Source organism: Maniola hyperantus, chromosome 1 (genome assembly GCF_902806685.2).
Source record: "Maniola hyperantus chromosome 1, iAphHyp1.2, whole genome shotgun sequence".
Lineage (NCBI taxonomy): Eukaryota > Metazoa > Arthropoda > Insecta > Lepidoptera > Nymphalidae > Maniola > Maniola hyperantus.
Window position 1 is genome coordinate 2,300,141 of NC_048536.1, and position 23,169 is coordinate 2,323,309.

Consider the following 23,169-nt stretch of genomic DNA (forward strand, 5'->3'; position numbering starts at 1 on the left):
ATATTAAAACAACAAAACTATTATTAGCAGCGCGCCAGTGGAACGTTATCAGTCATTATCGCTCGTTATCGCGCGCTATCGCTTATCGCGCAGTCATTAGTGGTGCGCTGCCGTGAAATGACGGCCGGAGAGGCATTAGAAAATATTTCTATATTTTTGAATTTAACAAAAATCCATATTTCCATACTTATCCGTACCAGTAGACCAGAACCTCATGAAATAAAATTACAAAGTTAGCAACACTGTAGGTACTCTATGAATATCCTATGTACATATAACTTTGTGGTGAATATTAATAATTCACCACAATATTCTTAACTGTACCTACTCCTAGAACAAGCTTGACGCTTAATTGGAGAGGAAAGGGGAATATTAGTCATTTAAAATGGCTAATATTCTTTAAAAAAAAAAAAAAAATTGACCAATGAGTACCTACTATGTACATAGGATATTCAGAAAGCGAGATACTGTGGCCCTACCGCGGTTGTTTGACAGCTACAATGTCACGATCGCAATCATCTCTGATTGGTTAATGCTCGCTCACTATTGGCCACAATGCATTGTTGCAACAAGAATCGCACAAATTCAGCCAATCAGAACAATTGAGATTGTAATAATGATTGATGCAGGTATTAGACAATCGTCCTACTGGTCTATCTATATCTACTTTGAAAATTATAATTACTAACGTGTACCTATAGTACGTGACAGGTCGAGATGGCAATAGGGGAGGGAACGCCGCGCACATCCGCACAGCCTTCGCGCTAACCCAGTGCGGATGTGCGAGGCGTCCCCCCCGTCCCCGTCCCCCCCGCCTCATACCCCGCTTGCGATCTCGACCTGACAGTTGCGGATTTTTTTTTTTTTTTATAACAAGCGTAGGTACACCAAATATTTACATTATTTTTTTCTCGCCAAACTGGTGAGCCAGTTTGTTGGCGAGCTGGCATATACCTATCTGCCTGTCGGTTTGTCTGTCAGCCAGTGGCCCTACCGCGGTTGTTTGACAGCTACAATGTCACGATCGCAATTGTAACCGACACACCACCATGTACGCGGCGCCACTAGCACTTTAAAAAAAAAAAAAATTAAGTTGGCAACACTCGCGATCATTACGAAAAAATAAGCGAAGTAACAATTGTCGGCCCTGTTTTTTGTAATAATATAAATTTAAAAGAGTGAGTGATTTTCATTTTTAAAAACGCCCAAACCACGCCTAGGACCTCTCCGCTGGCACATCCGCTACAGCAATCATCTCTGATTGGTTAATGCTCGCTCACTATTGGCTACAATGCATTGTTGCAACAAGAATAGCACAAATTCAGCCAATCAAAACAATTGAGATTGTAATAATGATTGATGCAGGTTTTAGACAATCGCCCTACAGATTTTCACGGCGATTTGTCGTTTAGTACAGAGATAGCTTGCATACCGGGAAGACCTACTTTTGATCAAATAAAAAGATTCATAATTCTTTAATTAAAATTAGCATTAATATTTCACGCCAATAAATTGCTTAAGATCGTCCATTTTTTTCAAAGTAAAGTCAGCATAATAAAACCATTAATTTCAAGATCTCCAATTATTTTTTGCAATAAATAAAATGAAAGTGTGTATAATAATGCATACTAGTGTTTTTGAGATCTTTATCTTTTTGAATTTATATAGATTTTAATGATATTGGAAAACATTAAAATAATTTATTGATATGTTTATTAACTTTAACTATGCGGTCTTTCATTCTCTTTAAATATCAAAGATCTAAGATTAAATCAAAAATAGGTCATAAATATAACTAAGATAAAGATTTTAACAAGATTCGTTATTATTTCTAAAAATCCAACTTTAGCAGTCGTGTAAAAATAGGATTTGAAAGATCCTATCCTAAGGATCCCATGCTGGTTTTATTTATCCCACAATAAGTCGTTTCGAAAAGCAGCGTTCACGATATAGCTGCAAGTTGCTACAACTAAATCATACGAAGCAAGTTTAGTTGTTCGAAGTTATTCTCACTATCGGCGAGGAAGGAATATTTTAATTGGCACACAATAAAATGTGAGTATGTCCGTCCGTGGCCGGCCCGTATCGATTGCAAGGGAATAGGGAAGCGCTAAGTCGATAGTTTTTATATAGTGTTGCGAGCGTGTCACAATAAATTGTCATGTCGATAAAAATGGAAATCTCAAAGCATAAATTAATAAAAAGTCTTCGAAGAAAAGTTAAACACCTTTGTAAATAATTATTATATTCATAATCCTCTCCTATTCGAGAAAAGCCATTGCCCAATACTGGGACATAAGTATGCTAGTGATGATAATGAATTTATAAATAAACAGCACAAGGACAGATAACCTGATTTAGTTAAATTTCTTAATGCTGTCACTTTTTCGCAAGAGCACAATTCGCTTGCTAAAAAGTGACAGCATAAAAAATTTACCTAAATCATTAGGGCAATTGCCTAAAACCTGCATCAATCATTATTACAATCTCAATCAGGTTTTACGAAATCGACCAGCAGTTTAAATGTCTTTGTGTAAGTAAGTGGGCCTAAAAGATACCAAGAGATATAAAAACGACGCGACGTCAAAATTAAATTGAGAATCTCGCTTCAATTGCTGTCGCTTAAAAATTATAGAGAGGTGCATAATAAATCGATATTCAAATTGAAAGAGCGATTAACGGAATATCGATGGCTATAAAAGGCAGCCCTGTCGAGGTGGCGTGCGCGCGCGCAGATCGGTCTGCCGATTGCCCCCGCGCAGGTGCGACAGAACCCACCTTCGTGACAATATAATTGTCCCGCATTCATTCCCAAGTCCCTTAATTTATACCTAATAGTGAGATAATCGCATACTTTTTCGCACGTCTCATTTACATTTTAAGCTCTTATCTCTCCTCCAGTGGGATACAATAATGATATTCGCGATCGGGGCTGATGATAGTTTTGCTTTAGTGACGTGCTTTTGCTAAGCTTTCTTTGATATCGATTTGGGAATTAGTTTTATTTTTTTAACTAAGATAAGCAAGAGGTATGTCTTATGGAAAAAAATTACATTAAACTCTACATTTAAGAGGCAAGATTTAAATTTAATATCATAATTGACTTATTATCATATTCATAATACAATATGATGAGATATATTTACACTACTGGAAACAAAATAAAATTACTAGTTCAGACACTATTAAATGTACAAAACATACCTATTAACCTTTGTCAATTAAGATTATATTTATTTATTTAGAGTTCTTTTTAACCTAATGTTTGATAACTGTATAATGGAGTCAAACCATTTTGAAAATCGTTTTAGGCATAAAATTGACAACTACTTACTCATTATCATCACTAACCCATCGCCAACTTCGAGCACGGTCTCCTCTCAGAATGAGATGGGGCATACTCTACCACGCTAATCAAGTGCGTATTGGCACATCATGAAGAACTCTCAAGCATGCAGGTTTCCTAACGATAGTTTCCTTCACTGTCAAAGGAAGTTAAGTCATTTCAAATGTACCCAATAAAGTATTTTTTTCAATAATGAATATGCGTCGCTTACTTTTGTGACCACGTTAAAGTAACATATCGATATATATGTAGGCACATCCCTAAGCCACGACTCAAGCGTGCAGTATCGAAGTGTTGAAAAGTAAAGATTCGCTTTACGTTTATATTTCTAAGCGTGAGGCTAGCTCTTGTTTCCCCGCGGATTTAATTGGCGAATGAGGAATGGTGGAGGTCTAATCTGAGCTCATATTTTAAAAGGAAACATATTGCTCGGGCGAGTGATAAATTTATTATTTAACGCTTAAATTGTTTTTTTTTCTTGTAGTTTTTGTTCCGGGAGATTGCAATTTGTACGTCATTTTACGATACTATGTTTTTTGTTATGAGTGGAAATACTATTTGGTTACGTTTAAATAAAAGATAATTAATTGATGGTTTAAATTCTTTGATATAAGACCCGCAAATTGCTATTGCGCTGGAACCATGTCTCATTAACATCGAAATGACGTCATTTGACGTATATTTAAGTAAAAATATACCATCAGCTCGAAGCTTCAGCCTAGTGCTGACATAACTAAAATGGCGGCCACGCGCATTAGCAATTTGCGAGACGTATAATGCTTTTAGAGCCGCTTATTCGCACCAACCATTAACCAATTCAATGTATCAATCGAATTCAATGTAGAAATTAAAAGCATGTCTGTGGTTTTCGGATTTAAAAAATTGTAGGTTTAAAGTTACACCAAATCGGTTAACACTAGTTATAAATCTTAGAACTTAGACTAAGTATTTAGAGCCTGAACTAGAGTTTTTTTTACTGAAAAACTGAAATTTAGAGATAGGTATATTTTTATATTCAGATAGGTCCATAATACAATTGCCTGTATTAGTAAAACGTGAGAAGTTACCCTTCCGATTGCATTTCTCACGCCATACAAACGGAAAACGGAAACCGTTTAATGGTATTTGTTTAATTGAAAGATATTTAGTTCAATGTTTCAAACATTTACGGTCTTGCCACAAAAACTGAGCAAGTTTAATTGATGCCAATTTTTTTACCGTTTTAACAGTTTTGCATGAGAAATCTGTCAGGTTTAAAATAAACACGCGAACACACTTCTTGAATTTTTTATAATAAAACCGCATAGACCGTTCGATTTTTGAATGGAACCTATCGACGGAGTACCTACCTTGCTGCTTGTGTGCTTTCTATAAAATATAGTTAAGTACAGTGCGACAAGGCTTTCTTGGCGCGTGGCGAAAATCAGAACTAACGTTGCCGTCAAGTGTCCCCTTTGTTCTTGTTTGAATATTCTAAGCCTTTGTTCTCCAACAGCGCCCCCCCTGTCAATGTCATTCAAGTGCCAAGAGAGCCTTGTCGCACTGTATTGTACGCTGCAGGTCGAGATGGCAGTCGAGGTATGAGGCAGAGGGAAGCCCCGCACACCCGCACTATCCCGTACCAGGTTAGCGAGGGGGTTGTGCGGGTGTGCGGGCGTCCCCGTCCAGGCCATCTCGACCTGACGTGGACTTTTAGGTTTTCTCTATAACATAGACGCCCACTAAGATTTGTCAGCAAGTTTCTTCATGTTATTGGAACGTCTATCGAATCGTTCGGAGTGTAGAGTCTAGCCCTACATACCGGTAAGGCTCGGTAAAGCCACCTATGCACGATGCCCGCGTGGTCCATAAATCCCGCGGACACACGTACAAATTGGCGGAGATGGCATCGCGACAACGCGCTTGTCTGCAGTCTGCACCCCGCTCGCTTGTTAACGCCTGATCTGTACTAGGACTAGTCCACACTATGGGTACACGTTATAAAATGTTTTGCAATTTGCACGTAGTACCTATATTTATTTGCACGTAGTATGAGCCTCAATAGCTCAACCGGTAAAGGAGTGGACTGAAAACCGAAAGGTCGACGGTTCAAACCCCGCCCGTTGCACTATTGTCGTACCTACTCCTAGCACAAGCCTGACGCTTAGTTGGAGAGGAAAGGGGAATATTAGTCATTTAACATGGCTAATATTCTTTTTCATCGGCCATATAGGGCGGGGCTTACATTGCCTAATATCTTTACTGAGCTTCTTGCCAATCCAGCAGCCATTGGGGTCCCAAGGTGCTAGAATGGCGACCTCGCACCGGAAGACGCAGCGTTAGAAGACACCCCCCCCCCCCCCCCCCCCAGGTGGACGGACGACATCAGACGAGTCGCAGGGAGCCGCTGGATCCAGGCGGCGCAAGACCGTGGCATGTGGAAGTCCCTACAAGAGACCTATGTCCAGCAGTGGACGTCTATTGGTTGATGATGATGATGATTATGATGACTGTACGTAAGGAAAGTTTCTGTACAACGAGATATCACAGGCCAGTAGACTTAATTTGATTTTTGTATCTCTGAATAAAGGCCAATAAACAAATATTTCGATGATCGCAATGTGAAATATGATTATTGAAATGTTTGTTACTAGAAGGCCAAGGCTATTCATAAGGAAAACATATTTCATTCTTTCATTCATTCATTCATTCAATATATGTGTGTACTAGCCTAAACCCCATAATTACTTATTTAAGGTTTTCATGTCAAATATAAAAAGCACTTGATACTTAATTTTTATATTTGCAAGCTGTAATGTTGACCTCCCACCGATACCTGTGTTCATCCGTTTTCACTAACATGCTGTTATCTATAACGCGTTCAGCTTACGGTTCATGAGATAAAGGACTCACATTTCCACTCTTTTGCTAACTCACTGTTGCAGTCATTTGAGTTTTGTTTCATTCAATTTGTTTTTGCTGTGATAGCCTAGTGGTTAGAACGTCCGCCTTCTAATCGGAGGTCGGGGTTTCGATCCCGGGCACGCACCTCTAACTTTTCGGAGTTCTGTGCGTTTTATGTAGTTAAATATCACTTGCTTTAACGGTGAAGGAAAACATTGTGAGGAAACCTGCATACCTCAGAGGTTTCCATAATGTTCTCAAAGGTGTGTGAAGTCTACCAATCCGCACATGGCCAGCGTGGTAGACTATGGCCAAAACCCTTCCCACTCTGAGAGGAGACCCGTGCTCTGTAGTGAGCCGGCGATGGGTTGATCATCATGATGAATTTGTTTTTATTTTATTCTTTGCTTCAATTTTATTTTTGGGTGGCCATTACTCTGGTTCTCCTACGGATCTTTCAATTTCTGATTTGATTGCGTAGGAATACTCCGATCATAGCTTTCCCCATCGCCTGCTGAGATCATCATCATCATCTCATTCAACCGATAGACGGATAGGGACTCCCACACGCCACGGTCTTGCGCCGCCTAAATCCAGCGGCTCCCTGCGACTCGTCTGATGTCGTCCGTCCACCTAGTGGGGGGTCTCCCAACACTGCGTCTTCCGGTGCGAGGTCACCATTCCAGCACCTTGGGACCCCAACGTCTATAGGTTTTCCGAACTATGTGCCCTGCCCATTGCCACTTCAACTTCGCAACCCGTAGAGCTATGTCGGTTACTCTAGTTCTCCTACGGATTTCCTCATTTCTGATTTGATCACGTAGAGAAACTCCAAGCATAGCTCTCTCCATCGCCCGCAGAGTGACTCTGAGTTATCAGATGTAAATTAAAGAATTTAAAAATTACACGTAAAACCACGTGAAATTACCCGTTTCTATATAATTAAAGTGTCTATCGCATCAAAAGAGTTCCCAAAACAAACATAAAGATGCTAACTACTCGTCCCCACCGCATTTAACGGTTACACTCCAAATTCTATTGTTCAAGTTAATGTAGAATTTTTCCCAAAACACGTGGTTATCTGGAGGAAGCATCGCGGCGGGAATCGAACCCGTTATCTCTAGTTAGTATCGCCAGCGCCATGCTTTAGCGTTATCACTGACATCTCGCCGGATTTTTTGTGCGCCACAAAAGATGACTAGGTACCCGAAATATATTGCAGGCTTGTTCCCATAATAGTGGAGGGAAATTCTAAGGCGTGATTAAAAATGTGCCATGTTTTGCGTTGCCTACACTCTCAGGCATGCAGATGTCCTCACGATGTTTTCCTTCACCGTTAAAGCAAGTGATATTTAATTAATTAAAAAACGCACATAACTCCGAAAAGGTAGAGGTGCCTGCCCGGAATCGAACCCCAGACCTCCGATTAGAAGGCGGACGTCCTAACGTGGCACGGATAAGAGGGCCTAATTCAGGCATCCAGTTACAGTGGACCTTCAAAGTCTGTCACCCGTTCAATAACTGCCTCGGATCAACGTTGCTTTACCTTTCGTTTAACGTTGTTTAATTTTTGCAACTAGATAGGTAACTCTTATCTAGTTCTAGACAGATAGGTATGGTCTAAGATAAATGGCCTTGACAGATAGACGTTTCCTTCTATACGCAGCACATATAATAAAGTGCCGGTTTGATGTCGATAACAGATTCCTTTACAGCAACATTTATCCGTCATCTCGACGAAACTGCACAGTCGTGTTAGACGTACGCTAAATAAGAGTGCACCTTTCTGTATTCACATTTCACGCCATAAATTCGTTCCCGCTTGTTCAACTGAGTTAAAAAGTCTCACTAATTCAACGGTTGAAGTTCAACCGTTGCACTAGTGAGACTTTTTATTTCAATAGTTCAACTGCATCTAAAGATTCGGGTTTCATTTTTATTCATCTAGCTTTATACAGATTTCACTTGAAGACCATGATTCCATAGATATACTTACCTCATTACATTGATTTATTTAATAAATCAATGCCTCATTATATAAAAACGAAGATCATGAAAACTGTTTTTCCTCCAATACGAAAAAACAGTTTTGACATGATTTTTTTTTCAATTTGTTGTGTCATCAACACTTTAGAATTTTATTCAACCGTAAGCTTTTTACATTTTTCGTACTTTAAGCTATTAAAGCTTTTAAAATGTGGACATAACCTCTAGCTAAGCTTTCGTAGCGATGCCGTCACATTATATCTGCTTGCTATATATGTATAGCTTTAAATGATGTCATTAAAACATAAGATTATGGTTTCTTAGAGAGCGTTTTTTGTCACATAAACGTTACACTGGCGTTACATCTTTTTCTTATTAGTATTGCTAAAAAGGACGAAAAGTGAATTAATACTGAAGACTAAATTTCAGTGCTACAAATTTAAACACTATGCTCAAGACTGGTACCTAAAGTCACGAAGTCTTAGAAACTGTGTGAAAAAGTTGAAAATGCTCTAAAATTTAGTTGTGATCAGAATCAGTGTCACTATCCTATTAAACTAGGGATATAGCGCTTTTATAAGTAGCTTTTGAAGAATAAAAACAGTGAACTGTGGTTCGTCGAATGGTGTGCACGAGTGGCATCTCGTTCAACAAATTTATGCGAGTGGGCCGGCCGGATCATGCACTGTCTAATTGATTCGCTATCGAGGCGGAGCGCTGAAAGGTCGCCGGTTCAATGCCTGGCGAGGTGACGGGCCGTATTGATGGCACCACCGACGGAACCTGATTGCTCCACTCTTGTGTTGCAATGTACATAATTTGGTGTAGTTGACTAGGTATTGAGTTCTAAGCTATCTATCTACATCACTACCTCACTATTAGTCCCGCAAATTGCTAATGCGCGTGGCCGCCATTTTAGTGATGTCAGCACTAGACTGAAGTTTCAAGCTGATGGTAGGTATATTTTTATTTCGGCTGACGTCAAAATTACGTTATTTCGATGTAAATGAGACATGGTTCCAGCGCCATAGCAATTTGCGGGACTTATACCCAAATTATAAGTGCGAAAGTATGTTTATTTGTTGATTTATTGGTTTGTCAGTTAGTCCTTCAATCACGCTGAAACGAAGCAACAGAACGACGTGATTTTTTGCATGGATAGTTAAAGACCTGGAGAATGACTTAAAAGGCTACTTTTCATCCTGGAAAATCAAATAGTTCCCAGGGGATATTCAAAAACCTAAAACCACGCAGACAAAGTCGCGGACATCAGCTAGTATTATTATAAAAAGAACAATTTTACTGACTGACTCATCAATACCCGGTTCAAAACCTGGGAGCTAGAAAGCTGTACACAGAGGTTCCCATTATAATATAGACAAGGAGTATAAGGTCGGATTTTTCAAAATTCCCACGGGATAGGGAATAAAGAATAAAGTTCACTAGGTATATTTTCTTTGTTTCAAACTAAAAATTCAAGCTCCAAATATACCCAACTAGCTGATGCCCGCTACTTCGTTCGCGTGGAATTAGGTTTTTTTACAAATCCCGTGGGAACTCTTTGATTTTCCAGGATAAAAAGTTGCCTATATCACTCTCCAGGTCTTTATCTATACACATGCAAAAAATCACGTCAATCCGTAACACCGTTACACCGTTGCGACGTGATTGAAGGACAAACCAATAAACCAACAAACAAACACACTTTCGCATTTATAATAAGGGTACTGATTTTAAAAGCCATCTTAACCAATGTTGAATAGTCGTACCGCATACCTCTCTCAAAACGGATATTCAAAATGCACGCTAGACAAACAAAAAAGTGCATAAATTAAAACAAAACGAATTTAATTAATCGCTCTTGAATTCAAGCTTATAACGGCAAATGCAAATAAGCTCCTAGTATATAAAATAGTATAGCTATATAATATAGATACAGGGTGTAACCAGAACGCTAGCAAAAACTTAGCGTTACTGGGGCTGATTCTCTAGTACACTAACTCTAAACTAAACTAAATTAACATGTCTAAATCTAGTGCTATCCTTTTCTGCAAGCAACATTATGAAAGGGGTAGCAATAGATTTAGACGTGCCATTTTAGTTTAGTTAAGAGATTGTGTACAACGGAATTAGCCACATTGTTATACTACCTAAACACAATCCAATAACCATTTGCCTAATTTTGTAGTTTTAGCGATTTCGTATTTTTAAAACGTAGGTATAGCGTGTAAAACTCGGGTCAATGCCCCACCTACGACGCGGCATTGACTCTGAGTGGCCTACTGACACTATAGACATCAGTTACATGTTTTCTTTGCGTGAACTTTGCGGTATATATCGTGAATTTTTACAAAGTATAGGATTTTTTAAATATTTTTCACGTTTTTTTGTACTATCTACTGTCTTCGTTTTTGCTAGCTTTCTGGTTACACCCTGTATATAAAATGTAAATAAAAAAAACTAGTAATGAAGTAGTGCTATCAGCCCGCACATTATATTATTATCTGTTGAATTCCTTATCTGAATACCTATGTAAGTGATAACAGCCACCCATAGCCCGCTCCCGCACAAAAAGACTGATTAAATACCTAGGTATAATCTATACTTACTGTATGGTACATGGGTACAATTATTTATTAACTAGCTGGTGCCCGCGACTTCGTTAGCGTGGATTTAGGTTTTGTAAATCCCGTGGGAACTGATTTATGATTTATGATTTATTTATTCATTTGCTTTCATGGTTACATGAAGCCCCGTTAGGGCATTGCAAAGTTAGGTACATTAGCAATACATACATGCTAAATATATAATTATTATACAATTACATGCAAACTACGTGTTACATTATTTTATAATAGATTTTATCATGTAATTATATAGGGCATTCATTTTGAATCGAAATTATTTTTATTTATTGATCGCACTAATTAATTAAGTTTGTTATAATGTCTGATTGTTTGATTCTCCGGGATAAAAAGTGGTCTATGTCTTTAACTATACCCAATCAAAAAATCACGTCCATCCGTGGCTCCGTTGTAACGTGATTAAATGACAAATCAACAAACAAACACACTTTCGCATTTATAATAGTGATTCAATGTAAAAAATCTTGAAATCGTTGAGGGAAGGATACTATAAAGTCATAACAATCTAGGCCATCACGCCACGCCTGGCCAGGTGCGGATTGGCAGACTTCACACATCTTTTAGAACATTCGAAATAAAAAATAATAATAAAATGAATAAAAAATAAAAACGACTGGCCTGTCAAAAAACAACCTAAAAATCACATTTGAAAATGGCAACATACAGCCATATTAATTTTTTTTCAAAAAAGTTATAGCCAGTGTAACTCGGGATCATGCAAGAATTCTAACGATATCCCATCCAACCAAATCTGTTCTGGCATTTCGAAATTATGATGAAACATTTTTCTAACAAACAAACTCACTATTTTTACGTTGTAATTTACCTTCTATATCCGTTAAGAAAGGGTGGCGAGGGGGTTAGCGTTCTTTTATCGCAGCTTCATAATATCCTAGGGAGATTAGCCGCGCGATAAGCTGTTACGTGATGCTGGTCTGATAACATTGTGTATACCGATTCTACCATAACATATACCTTGCTACCTATGTCGCTCCTCGTGACTCCTTCCCAATGGTAGGGGGTTTCTTGGTTTAATAATGAGGTGGGCTCCCAAACAAACCAGGCTAAACCCTTCTCATTCTAAGAGGAGACCCTCCTCAGTACTGAACCGGCAATAGGTTGATCATGATGATTATTATGATTGGTTCCCACTTCCCAAACCCTTGCATATACGACTCGGGTGCCTTGCCCGTCATTCCGTCTAAGTTTATGTCTGTATTTGGGTCACAGCTATTTTAAAAGTAAACTATAAGAGCTGTAAAATTGAAATTTAGCAGTTATGGAAACTTAATACGGCTATACAGAGCACAATTTAAATGTTTTGAACAAAAAAGTTCAGGGTAGTTACGTCCTGAACGTGAAAAGATCCAAAAAAAATTGTTTCTTAGACAGTTCTTAGGGAAAAGTCTTAGGGAAGATTGTTAAGTTAGTGCATGTTAGTTTATAAGTAAAGTTTCACCTGTAATTGACGACCATACATACTGTTTATTGTATGTATTTAAATGTGCGGTCTTTTAAGTATGGAAGTTGTCGGTGTTAAATTAAAAAAAAAACTAGCGTTTAAGAATTAATAATGACTGCCCAAGTTTTTGGCAACTAACATAGCTACGGAACTTTACCATAGTTCACGACAGTTAGGGACCTTCTAATAAAACGTCGAGGCTTCGACGTCACTGGCAAGCGTCAAAAGTTAGTACATTTGACGCCCTTAGTAAAAAATAGGGCTACTTTAGCCCTATTTTTTGTTGATTGTACATCACTATAGCCTAATATTTGACATATCGTCGATTCATTATCAAACCTAGAATTCCCTCACCACTAGTTTACTCTAACCCTACCTTATGCGTGTTCTGACTTCAGACATACACTTCAGACCAGTTATTTGATTTTTACCTTGCAATTTGTAGAGCGGTTTATGTAGTTTTAAAATTACAAATAGATGTAGGTAGGTACAAAGCTTAATTTAAATAATAACTTATTAATATTGCCATATTATAAAATATATTATATAGTTTATAAACACTTAAAAATATCATAACCTACAGATAAATTGTCGTTGATAAAATTAAATTACCATTTTGATATCAGATATTTTAATTTTTTATATTTAATAGGCTGGAAGCCAATTTAGTAGACGATAACACAATCTGATCAAAACTAATAGAACTGAGAAGCGAACCTATGACCTCATACGAAGCGTACCATACCATACCATAGGTATATCTAGAGTTCACCAAAAAATCCGGTAAAAACCACTCTCTTTTGAAAGGGCTTTACCTGTACATTCTAAAACAGATTTTTATTTATTTTCATGTATAATAGTTTTTGATTTAAAATGTCGAAAAAATACGACTGGAGTACGGAACCCTCGGTGCGCAAGTCTGACTTGCACTTGGCCGGTCTTTGCCTTTTGAGGTACGGAACCCTAAAAAGTTACAAAAAAACACGTCCTAAAAATATTTTAAGATTACACAAAAAGTTACCTTCTATATCTTTTAAAAGGCGTGGGAGGGATTTCGTGGGGGGTTTTATCGCCAAAACTCCCGATCGCGGGGCGATCCGTCCGCCGATAAGAGATCGACGGATAGGCGATAGGAGGGCGAGATAGGCCCGCGTCTATACAAAATGGTTCCCTCCTAATCGCACCCAACATCTTTTTATGTTGATCGGATTTTTAGATTGGAATGGATTAATTTTTTTTAAGTTTTTTATTTCTGTTCTATTTATGTTGACTCGGTTATAAAAGTTTTTTGTTAACATTGGTTTAATAATTAAACTCTTGGTTATTGTAAACACCAATGTACATTTACGTAAAGGATCATTCGTCATTTCGAGTTTATGAGACATAGTTTATTATTACTTTGTAACTACAATTTTTGGTACATGAATAATAAAAATAAAAATAAATAGTTCCAGTGCAATAACAATTTGCGGGACTTATACTTAGTTGAATTTTGGTTATGGGTATTTTAGTACCTAATCAGTGTTTTATGAAACATGTTAGTTTGCAGTGATTATCAGGTAGGTTTAAAGAAACTGACAAGCAAACATATTATTTTAATCACCAGTCCTCAGATTAATATCACTAACATCGAGACAAAAAACGAATAAAAATATAGGTATTGGTACCTGAGACCATATTCTAATCTTAGATTAAATTAAATGTGATGTCACATATTAGAAAAATGCAATTTTTTGTCGTGAATTTAACGAAGTTATCGGACAGGTTTTAAAATCGTAATTTGAGTATTTATTTAAAATATAGATACCTTATAGATATATTTCGCGACAGGTTGAGGTAGCAATCGGGGTAGGCCGGTGTACCGGTAGTAGTAGGTACCAAATAGGTAATCCAGTAATGAATTTTTCTCGAAAAGCTTTCTGATATCGCAGTCAAGCGCAAACTTGTCAAATATAAATTAGCTAAGCGATACATAAAATTTCGTGTAACCTACATAGGCAGATAACTCATTTGTTATCACCGTACCACATACGGGCTCTATCGGCATAATAACAGTCTTCCCCCACCTCCCCTATGTTTCACCAATAACTTATCAAATACCTACCATTATTAGATAAAAAGGGGTACTTTTAAAAAGTCTTAGCTCAATTCAGCCTAACTAAGCCTTTTAAGCCTAACTAAAACTTATTTCACAAATCAGTACCTAAGCAGAGTAACTTGTCTGATCGCGGACGAGGAAGCGAGTAACTATTGACTATTTTCTCGCTCAAGTAACGTACAATCGATGTATGATTCTGTGTTCTAGCTCAACTCAGCTCTCTTGGCGGTCAAAACACTCGCGCAGTATGTCGTAACGGCAAGAGCTATTATACAAACAAAACCGGCCAAGTGCGAGTCAGGCTCGCGCAACGAGGGTTCCGTAATTCAGTCGCATTTTTTCGACATTTTGCATGATAACTCAAAAATTGTGATGCATAAAAATAAATAAAAATCTGTTTTAGAATGTGCAGGTGAAGACCTTTCATATTATGATACCCCACTTGATATTGTCACTAGCTTCGAAAGTTGAAAATACTAATTATTAGTTCATGACCACAATTTAATTTTTTTTGTGTGATCTAACCCTAAATTCACGGTTATCAGATTTTTCCCCAAATGTCAGCTATAAGATCTACCTACCTGCCAAATTTCATGATTCTAGGTCAACGGGAAGTACCCTGTAGGTTTCTTGACCTACCGACAGACAGACAGACAGACAGACAACAAAGTGATCCTATAAAGGTTCCGTTTTTCCTTTTGAGGTACGGAACCCTCGACTTAGCTCAGCAGAAAAGTGAAAATGTCGCGTAATTTTACGCGTTAAACTGCACGTTGACAAAGAATATGAAGTTCTTTTACAAAAAATGCTACATCTTAATTATGATAAATTCAAGTATTATTAATGGTTGAAAACTTGGTTCTATTTTTAGTTTTATGTATTAAAATTTAATTAAAACAACATAAAAGCCGCTATGTGCTCTAAAATACATTCGAAGGTGCCATATCTCTGCCCAGATAAGATCTAAGAACATTTCATAATTGTATATTTATACAGATATCAATCTAAATGACCGATGACGCTGGCATTAATAATTAAGATGCGATCATAGTGTAGGTAAAGCTATGTCCACAAAAATTTGGTTCAACTGTTAGACGAACAAATCAAGTTCCCAAAGTCTCCCCGTCATATCAGCCGCAAACCGCATCGGAAATGGAAATGACATCCTAGACACAGGTAATCTAGTTCGGAGTCAGATCCCCCACCCACGCAAATGGCCAAGTTATAACTGAAACAGTTTTTCTGGTTTAGTTTAAGTAGGTTAAAAATATTGCAAGTAAAACATGTGACTGACGCTAGATATCAACGAACGTTGCAAAAGTAGGCCACTCGGATTCAATGCCGCGTCATAGGTGGGGCATTGACCCGATTTTTGCGCGCTATACATTGCGCGTTGCGCGTTGTGCTAGAGAGAACAATGACGCCAAGTTTTTGTTAGCGTTCTGGTTACTTACAAAATAATTTACATTTGAAAAGAGTACCTAACTGCTGAATTAGTTGCTCTTCTCTGCAACACTCATTTTGGTAGTAGCTAATGAGAATCATTTCAAGATCATTTCAATCTGTTCTTGCCGGAAATCAAACCCAACACTTTATGTAACACCAGCGTGACGTGTTAATGGCGCCAGACGATTTCGATTTTTTTGGCTCAATTAATAAATCAAAGGAAGACACGAATCTCATTGGAAGTCTAGATAGTTATCACGATTTATCTCGTCTTCATGTAAATCCAAGACCCGATAGAGATCTCAATGGCTTCTGCCAGAAGACTTGTATAATAGCACCAAATATAGTCGTCTATAATGCCAAAGATAATAAAATATACTATCTATTAGTTTGAGCCTCAATATTTCAACAGATAAAGAAGTGGAATGAAAAGTCGACGGTTCAAACCCCGCCCGTTAAACTATCGTCGTGGTCTACTCCTAACACTTAACGCTTAGTTGAAAGCGAAGCGTACTCCAACTGGAGAGGAAAGGGGAATGTTAGTTATTTAACATGGCTAATATTCTTTTTTTTAATTAGTTATAGATGGGACAAAATTAACATCAATTTAAGCATAAGTTAGGGTTTCCGCGAGCATTTTCCGATCACTTAAGTAGTTATCATTGCTTTAACGGAGAAGGAAAACATCGTGAGGAATCCTGCATGCCTGAGAGTTGTCTTTAGTGTTCTCGAAGGTGGTGAAGCCTACCAATCCGCACTTGAACAGCGTAGCAGACTATGGTGAAACCCTTCGAAAAATGATATGAAAAGTCTACATAGTCTATGGCTTTAGTCATATTCATGAGTAAATTTTCCATCATAATCGGATTAGTATTCCACATTTTAGGTAGGTATTTTGAATTCATAGGGCAAGTTTTAGTCTTTAATAGTCGTTCTTTGTTTACAAATGAAAAATATCTAAATTTTGATCAAATAAAAATTCCTAATCTAAGTAGTTATAATCTAAGGTTGAATAACTCTAGAGCATTTTTCTTCATAGAAAAAAAACGTAAATTTATTTTAGTTTTAAATATATAAAATTTACATACCAAAGAGTATGCATTATTGTTTATTTAAGTATATGCTAATTGTTTTATTATGCATCAATTAAATATTATTATAGTTTTTAGTCTAGGTAATTTTGCTTAGCGCATTTCCTACTTCGAAGAAGCAGATTTATATGTTACTCAATAAAATAGTACTTGTTGCGAGAGCAAAATAATGTAGAGAGTGGAAATATAATGATTTGCCTGAACTGTGGGCGTAGTCACAATACGATACGATAGGTTATCGAGTGGAGTGCACTCTTACAGAGTTGCCTCCACTGTCCGTCCGTCTGTCTGATAGCGGACTGTATTTCGTGAACCGTAATAGGTAGAAAGTTGTAAATATTTCACAGAATGTGTAGGTATATTTTATTTTTTAACAAAATGTGATAAAAAATTCAAAATGGCTGCCAGGAAAATTAAAAAAATATAAAATTGTGTCATTTCTTGTGCGATGGTGGGAACCCTTCGTTGCGAGTTCGACTCGCGCTTTACTATTTTTAGGGTTCCGTACCTCAAAAGGAAAAACGGAACCCTTATAGGATCACTTTGTTGTCTGTCTGTCGGTCTGTCAAGAAACCTACAGGGTACTTCCCGTTGATCTAGAATCATAAAATTTGGCTGGTAGGTGGATTTTATAGCTGGCTTTAGGGGAAAAATCTGAAAACTGTGAATTTGTGGTTACATCACACAAAAAAATTTAAATTGTGGTCATAAACTCATAAGTAGTATTTTCAATTTTCGAAGTAAGATAACTATATCAAGTGGGGTATCACATCAAAGGGCTTTACTTGTGCATTCTAAAACAGATTTTTATTTATTTTTATGCATCATAGTTTTTGAATTATCGCGCAAAATGTCGAAAAAATACGACTGTTGTACGGAACCCTCATTGCGCGAGCCTGACTCACACTTGGCCGGTTTTTTTTTGTTAAGGTACGACATGTATAAAACCAGGAATCACCGTCTGTACCTCACTGTGATATGTAATAGGTATGTAAACTGTCTCAACAATGCAACACCCTCGATCTGTGATAATGAACGTGAAATCTCGGCGCGCGATAACGTCCCCCCCACCCTCCCGTCCCTCCCTCCCCCCCAAGCCCTATCAGCACATCTCGAGTCCCCATTCACAACGCACACGTCATTTTTTATCAGCACCGACAACAGACAACGATAAATAAGCATTTATATCTGTATATTTATCTAGCAGTATAGTAAGTCGTAAGGCCTCGATCCTACTTGTCAACGGTCTTAATTCAAAGTTCTGCGTGCAGCATCACTACCCATATCTCTTCTCTTCTATATATATAAAAGGAAAAGCTTACTGATTAACCGATTTATCAACGCACAGCTCAAACTACTGGACGGATCGGGCTGAAATTTGGCATGCAGATAGCTATTAAGGCGTAGACATACGCTAAGAAAGGATTTTTGAAAATTCAACCTCTAAGGGGGTGAAAAAGGGGTTTGAAATTTGTGTAGTCCACGCGGACAAAGTCGTGAGCATTAGCTAGTTTAATCCTAATATTTTATATTATATATTAATATTATAAATGTGAAAGTGTGGATGTTTGGATGTTTGTTACTCAATCACGCAAAAACTACTGGATGGATTTGGCTGAAATTCGGATTGGAGATAGATTATACCCTGGATTAACACAGAGGCTACTTTTTATCCCGGAAATGAAAGTAGACAACCGCTAAGAAAGGATTTTTGAAAATTCAATCCCTAAAGGGGTTTTAGGGGTTTGAAATTTGTGTTATTCAAGCGGAAGTCGCGGGCATAAGCTAGTTTTATCTATAAAGTCGTAGGACTTAGCTCAGTTCCTTTATGTAATGGTTCTAAGTAGTGGTTAGCTAGTAGGTAGGTTGATATATCAGGAAGACAAACAAGATAAAAAACTTTGAATCATTACTCTTATCGCGATCCTCCGAATGTCGAGTCGTTAACATAAATAACATTGTTTATATAACGTTACACTGCTTAAACGTTAGTTAGGTAAAACTTCATCATCATCATCATCAACAACCGATAGACGTCCACTGCTGGGCATAGGTCTCTTGTAGGGACTTCCACACGCCACGGTCTTGCGCCGCCTGAATCCAGCGGCCATCAGTTGCCAGGTCCAGTTACTCAATGAGATCAAATCAGAAATGAGGAAATCCGAACCAGAATAACCGACCTAACTCAGAGGGTGGCGAAGCTAACCCCTAAGGGGTGAAATAGGGGGTTTGAAAATTGTGAAGTCCACGTGGACGAATTCGCGAAAATACGCTAGTTTAATAATATAATGGGTCCGCTCTCTGTTAAGAAATATGCATTATACCTATATTAACGTTTATTTTATAAATATTTCATTTAAAGAGCAATAAAATAATGTAATTAACACCTGACTCCTATATATACCTATTAAGGTAACTCTACATCTAAATATAGATAAAACGAAAAGGTGACTGATTGACTGATCTATCAACGCACAGCTCAAACTACTGGACGGATCGGGCTGAAATTTGGCATGCCGATAGCTATTATGACGTAGGCATCCGCTAAGAAAGGATTTTTGAAAATTCAACCCCTAAGAGGGTGAAATAGGGGTTTGAAATTTTTGTAGTCCATGCGAACGAAGTCGCCAGCATAAGCTAGTATTTAATATGAATTAAGTTTTTATACCTATTGTAAGTTAGGTAAAATTAAATTGTTTTCTTAATTAGTTCAAGATCTTACCCCACTTAACTAAATACTTATCTATAAAATGTAGATCTATGTGCAAAATAAACAAACACTAATTATACCTAATTAAGTGTAATAAAATTTAGAACAATAATGCCGGCTGGAAACCGGAACGAAAAATTTTAATAAACGAACTAACTATAAAGTTTACTTATAAACTTTATCCTGAGTTTGTTGTGGGCTCTTCTCAGACCTGGGCGCGTTTGGAACCCTCGTAGCTTTAGTTTTAAGTTTGCGTAATAATTATCACCACTAATATCTTACAAATCCAACAACTGAAAATAGAAAAGAGTAGGTAATATATTACCCATTTTGCCTATTTTGAATAAATCATATTTTGACCTTTGACTTTGAAATCGACATCAGAGACAGCAAAAATAAGGGGTTGAAACTTGTAAACAAGGAAAACTGCGCCGACAGTGAACCAAGCTACTTTATACTAGTACCTACTAGTATTTAAACTAAACCACGAGGGCCAAATTCAGGTTATAATATGCATATAAAGTATAATTCCTAACAAAAACAAGGGGTTGTAAACAATAAGAAGTGAAGTCCCACATACACATTGTTTTCCCGCCGACAGCGCCGCCTGGCGGCAGGGCGGCCGCACCGGCGCAGGCTAGCTCCAACTGCCTCAAATAACTCAACCACAATAACATCACAAACGTCCAAAAACACAACACAACAACTTTTTAACGCAGAGCACAACTTTTGGTTTGCGGCGTCATTCTTTTGCCGCGTAATTTTAGTGACTGGCTGGCGTACGGTACAGCTCCCCTCTCCGCACACAAGTGAAGCCGACGTGCGGATGTGGCACGCACACAGCGACACCCGATCCCTTATCAGGTTGGTTTAACTAGCAATGGCCCCAGATCCTATCGAGCCCCAGCTCGCGGTAACGTTGCATTGAAAGATAACGTCGCCGATCGTATCGCGCTGTTTGAATAAACTTGTATAAAATGTCAAATAAAAAAGCTGCCAGCCATAAAAGTCGTATCTACGGGCGATATTTCGATACGGATGCGGAATTCACGGCGAAAAACGATACCCGACTACGCTGAGACTAGAAGGAGTTGTGTATTTTGATTTTTAGCACTTTACGCCAGTTCCCTCATAGGCCGTACCTTTCAAATTAGTTTTTGACAAATTAAATGCTCATAAGTATGTATCTTGGGTCACGGGGTTCTACCATATTGCGATTATTATGAGAAAGGGAATGACCAAGGCCTTGGCCAAGGCATTCACCATGGCATTAATAGATAACGTCTTCGATCGTATCGCACTATTTGAATGAACTTGTATAAAATGTCAAATAAAAAAGCTGCTCGCCATAAAAGTCGTAACTACGGGCGATATTTCGATACGGACGTGGAATTCACAGCGAAAAACGATACCCGACTACGCCGAGACCAGGAGTTGGGTATTACGATTTTTAGCCCTCTACGCTGATCTTTCAAAGGTCGTAGCTGTCTCATTAATAAAATGCTCATGGTGTATTTTCTGTCGTAGAGTTTCACCATATTGGGTTTGTCATGAGAAACCCAGTGACCAAAGCCATGACCAAAGCATTGACCATGAAATTAGTAGATAACATTTCTGATCGGATCGCGCTGTTTAAACTTAAAATATAGGTACTTGTGTAAAATGTCAAACAAAAAAGCTGTCCACCATAAAAGTCGTATCTACGGGCGATATTTCGATACGGATGCATGCGGAATTCACGACGAAAAACGATACCCGATTAACTTTGACAAGACATATTTGAATGACAGGGACAGGACAGGCAGGTTTGTATAAACAAACTTAGTTAACCAGTAATTTTTTTTACAAAAACGGTTATTTTTTAATAGTTATGGTTGGAGGTCATAATAATTATAACAAATGCAATATGGAGTATATGACCACATAATACCTAATAGTTCCTTTGATATGACCAAGATTTAATCAATGCATTAAAAGACGCATTGAAAAGGTCTCCGCTGTTATAGCGATATTCGCATAAACTAAATTACGCATATAGAAATTCAAATAAATACGGAACCCTAAGAACACCGCGATAAAAGTCGTATCTTCGGGCGATATTTCGATATTCTCGGCGAAGAACGCTGTCACTTTTGTTTTGAATTTGGAGACGATGTATGGTTAAGTATGAGATTTTTAGGGTTCCGTACCTGAAAAAAAAAATGGAACCCTTCGGTCTGTCAAGATACTTACAGGGTACTTCCTTTTGACTTAGAATCATGAAATTTGGCAGGTAGGTAGGTCGAATAGCAGACAGGGGAAAAAATCTGAAAACCGTATATTTGCGGTTACATCACACACAAAAAAATTAAATTGTGGTCAAGAACTAATAATTAGTATTTTCAATTTTCAAAGTAAGATAACTATATCAAGTGGGGTAATCATATGAAAGGTTTTTTGTATTCGATTAAAAAAATACAGCCTTCCTTATCACAATGTATTGCACAGAAAAAGACAGAATATACAGGAAATGGCATTAGACTAATCCAAACAAGTACAATTATTGTCAATGAAACAACGCATTGAAGATAATTTTGTATGAAATTCCTGAACTGATACGGATCTAGCACACTCCGAGCCACTTCTCGCTGTTATCTCGATGAACGATCGACAAATACTCGATTCTGAATCGATTGAGCCGCGGGAAACTCGCAATCGCTCGGACAGCATCTATCTAATCGATTTTAGCTCTTGACACATCGATATATTCTCGTTTCCAGCTGTCTGCTATCAAGGACTAAGTTAATTTAAAAAATGGTTTTAGAATGCGTTTGAGATAAGAACATTGCAATGTCCTTGGTAAAACATCTGCTGCCTTAGATTGCCACTACCTGATGCCCTCGGCTTCACCCGCGTGGATTTAGGTTTTTAAAAATCCCGTGGGAACTTTTGATTTTCCAGGACAAAAAGTAGTCTATCCGTATAGTAGCCCGTTCCCGAGATGCAAGTTATCTGAGTACCAAACTTCGTAAAAACATTTAAATGCACGATTCTTTAAAAATCCTGTGGGATTACCACGATTTAGGAATGCAATTCTTCAGAGTATCAGGGCTGAGGAGTTCAAAAAGTCTTTAAGTAGGTAGTCTCTATAATTGATACAATTGATGTTAATTAATGGTCATGTAAGATATTTAAATTTACAAATTCAACAATAGACGATCAAAGAGTGTACCTACAATGTATTTTGAATAAGGTGGCTTTGACTTTGAGTTTGACAAAGAAGTTTAAAAAAAGTTGCTTCAAAAAATAAAATATAGAATGTTTCCATAACAGTCATCCTAAAATAAAAACTAGCTAGCATAATGTAATAATAGTTAGATAGGGGCCGACAGCGATGCCGCGATAGCTGCCACGTTATGATTACCAGATATGGCACAGGTGCCCGCCGATCGACATCTCACATGCGAGACTCATTCGCTCTTTACTACTCTTTGTTCTAAACATGTTTTGCTATTATATTTCT

The 23,169-nt window shown here is 37.7% G+C and overlaps 1 protein-coding gene across 5 annotated transcripts in view; it reads right to left on the minus strand.

Annotated features, from left to right (window-relative positions):
• ush (Zinc finger protein ush) overlaps positions 1-23,169 on the minus strand; it is a 249,280-nt gene that overhangs the window by 115,023 nt on the left and 111,088 nt on the right. For 2 of the 5 annotated variants that reach the window (XM_034978534.2, XM_069500589.1), the window contains exon 1: positions 20,248-20,612. The exons of 2 other annotated variants lie outside the window; for them this stretch is intronic. In XM_034978534.2, coding sequence (XP_034834425.1) covers positions 20,248-20,344 — 97 coding nt within the window. In that variant the 5' untranslated portion in view covers positions 20,345-20,612. Of the gene's footprint in view, positions 1-20,247; positions 20,613-23,169 lie in introns of those variants that run through there. One more of the 5 variants, XM_069500579.1, reaches the window with a different exon arrangement.